The sequence below is a fragment of the Platalea leucorodia genome (genome assembly GCF_965183815.1).
Source record: "Platalea leucorodia genome assembly, chromosome: 5".
In the NCBI taxonomy this organism is placed as follows: Eukaryota; Metazoa; Chordata; class Aves; order Pelecaniformes; family Threskiornithidae; genus Platalea; species Platalea leucorodia.
In genome coordinates, this window is record NC_138827.1 from 30,771,100 (window position 1) to 30,772,605 (window position 1,506).

At 50.3% G+C, this 1,506-nt stretch overlaps 1 protein-coding gene across 1 annotated transcript; it reads left to right on the top strand.

Moving 5' to 3' along the window:
- Positions 1-534: 534 nt before the first annotated feature.
- TMEM275 (transmembrane protein 275) lies at positions 535-1,083 on the top strand (the record flags this gene model as incomplete). The annotated part of the gene is made up of 1 exon (XM_082311559.1): positions 535-1,083. One exon carries the CDS (start codon positions 535-537, stop codon positions 1,081-1,083), a length of 549 nt encoding a protein of 182 aa, XP_082167685.1.
- Between the last annotated feature and the right edge of the window lie 423 nt (positions 1,084-1,506).

Genomic DNA, 1,506 nt, shown 5'->3' on the forward strand with positions numbered 1-1,506 from the left:
ACATGTATTTTAAGGGAAGGGTGGATGGAGTAGAGGGAGCGTCAAGAGATGTATGCAGCAGGTCTCAAACCCATGTGAGAAACATCTGAGCTCATGATGTGGGTCTGTCTGTCCAGCCACACTGCTGCAATGCTGTGCTGTGGCTCAGACTCCAGGCAGAGCAAAGCATAGGCTCTGGGCCATTGCGTGCACAGATTCACTTGGGTGTCATCCATCTGGATGGCAAAGGGCATTGAGCATACTGGGCTCAGTGCTCCAGCCTGAGGCTAACTGCATGTGGCCACCATGGACAGGAAAAGTCCAGACTTGAGAGCAGGCTTGGATTTGTACTTAGTTGTTGGTACCAGCAAATCCAGAGAAGATGCTGGTCACCATGAATGGTGGTGGAAAGGTGCCTTTGGTTCATTGCTCTAACAGCTGCATACTTTTCTGTTCCTCTCCAGGGATTTCAAGGCAGCAGGAGACCAGAGCTAGCCTTCTTAACACAGTGTACACCCCGTGAGGACTGAAGTGACCTCTGAGACTCATCTCAACATGTTCAGTGAAAAGAGCAGTGCCTCTTTGTCCCAGAAACCCATCCAGAAAAAGACACGACCTCAGGGCCTTCCCTCCCCTGCTCTCTGCTGTGCTTGTGGACTTTGCATCATGCTAGCAGGGATCAACATCACTTTAGTGGGAGCATTTGCCTTTGGGACCTTCCTCCCCATGAACAACCCTCCCATCATTATCGGACCCATCTTGCTAGTGGTGGCCTTCACGTTCTTTGGTGCCTGCTGCATCTGCAGCCGGAGGCCCCCAGCTCGTGGGGCCAGGAAATCCAAACCAGGTTCCAACATTGGACTCATCAAACCTGGCAACACAGCCTTTGAAATTGAAACTAGTGAGCACACGGTGCAGGACACCACTGCTGTTCAGCTGAGCCCCACAAATTCCCCCATCTCCTCAAAAAAGTCCACACCGGTTCATGAGAACGCGAAGACTTGCAAGCTCTTCACCATGGAAGGCAACGGACCGGTGGCCAAGTACACCACAGGAGGAGAGGCGATACAGCTCAACTTGCCCAGGGACCTGGCTGCATCCTAAAGCCAGGCAGAGCTTTTGTTAGCAGCCAGCCAGATGCTGCAATGGGTGGGCTGGAAATCTGTGATGTACCATCGATTAGAGGTGTGGGGAAGGTGCTTGTGAAAAGCCAGCAGACAGACAGGTCTTTGTGAATCTATTTAAGGGAGGTGGATGCAACAGCAGAAAAATTCCAGATTTTTGCTGAACGGAACATGCCCATTACATGGCTTTAAAAAGAAAATTGATAATGATCTTGCTGTGAAAGGATGACTCTCAGTTCCTGGGAACAGACCAGCTTTTTGGGGGAGCACATAGGAAGAGGGGAATGGATTCATTTGTCTAGCATAACTTGGAAATGTCATGGCTGGAAGGAGGGGCTACATGGGGCTGACAAATGACAACTCTTTCTTCTCAGAAGCGAAGCAATTCTTGAACGTAAAAGAA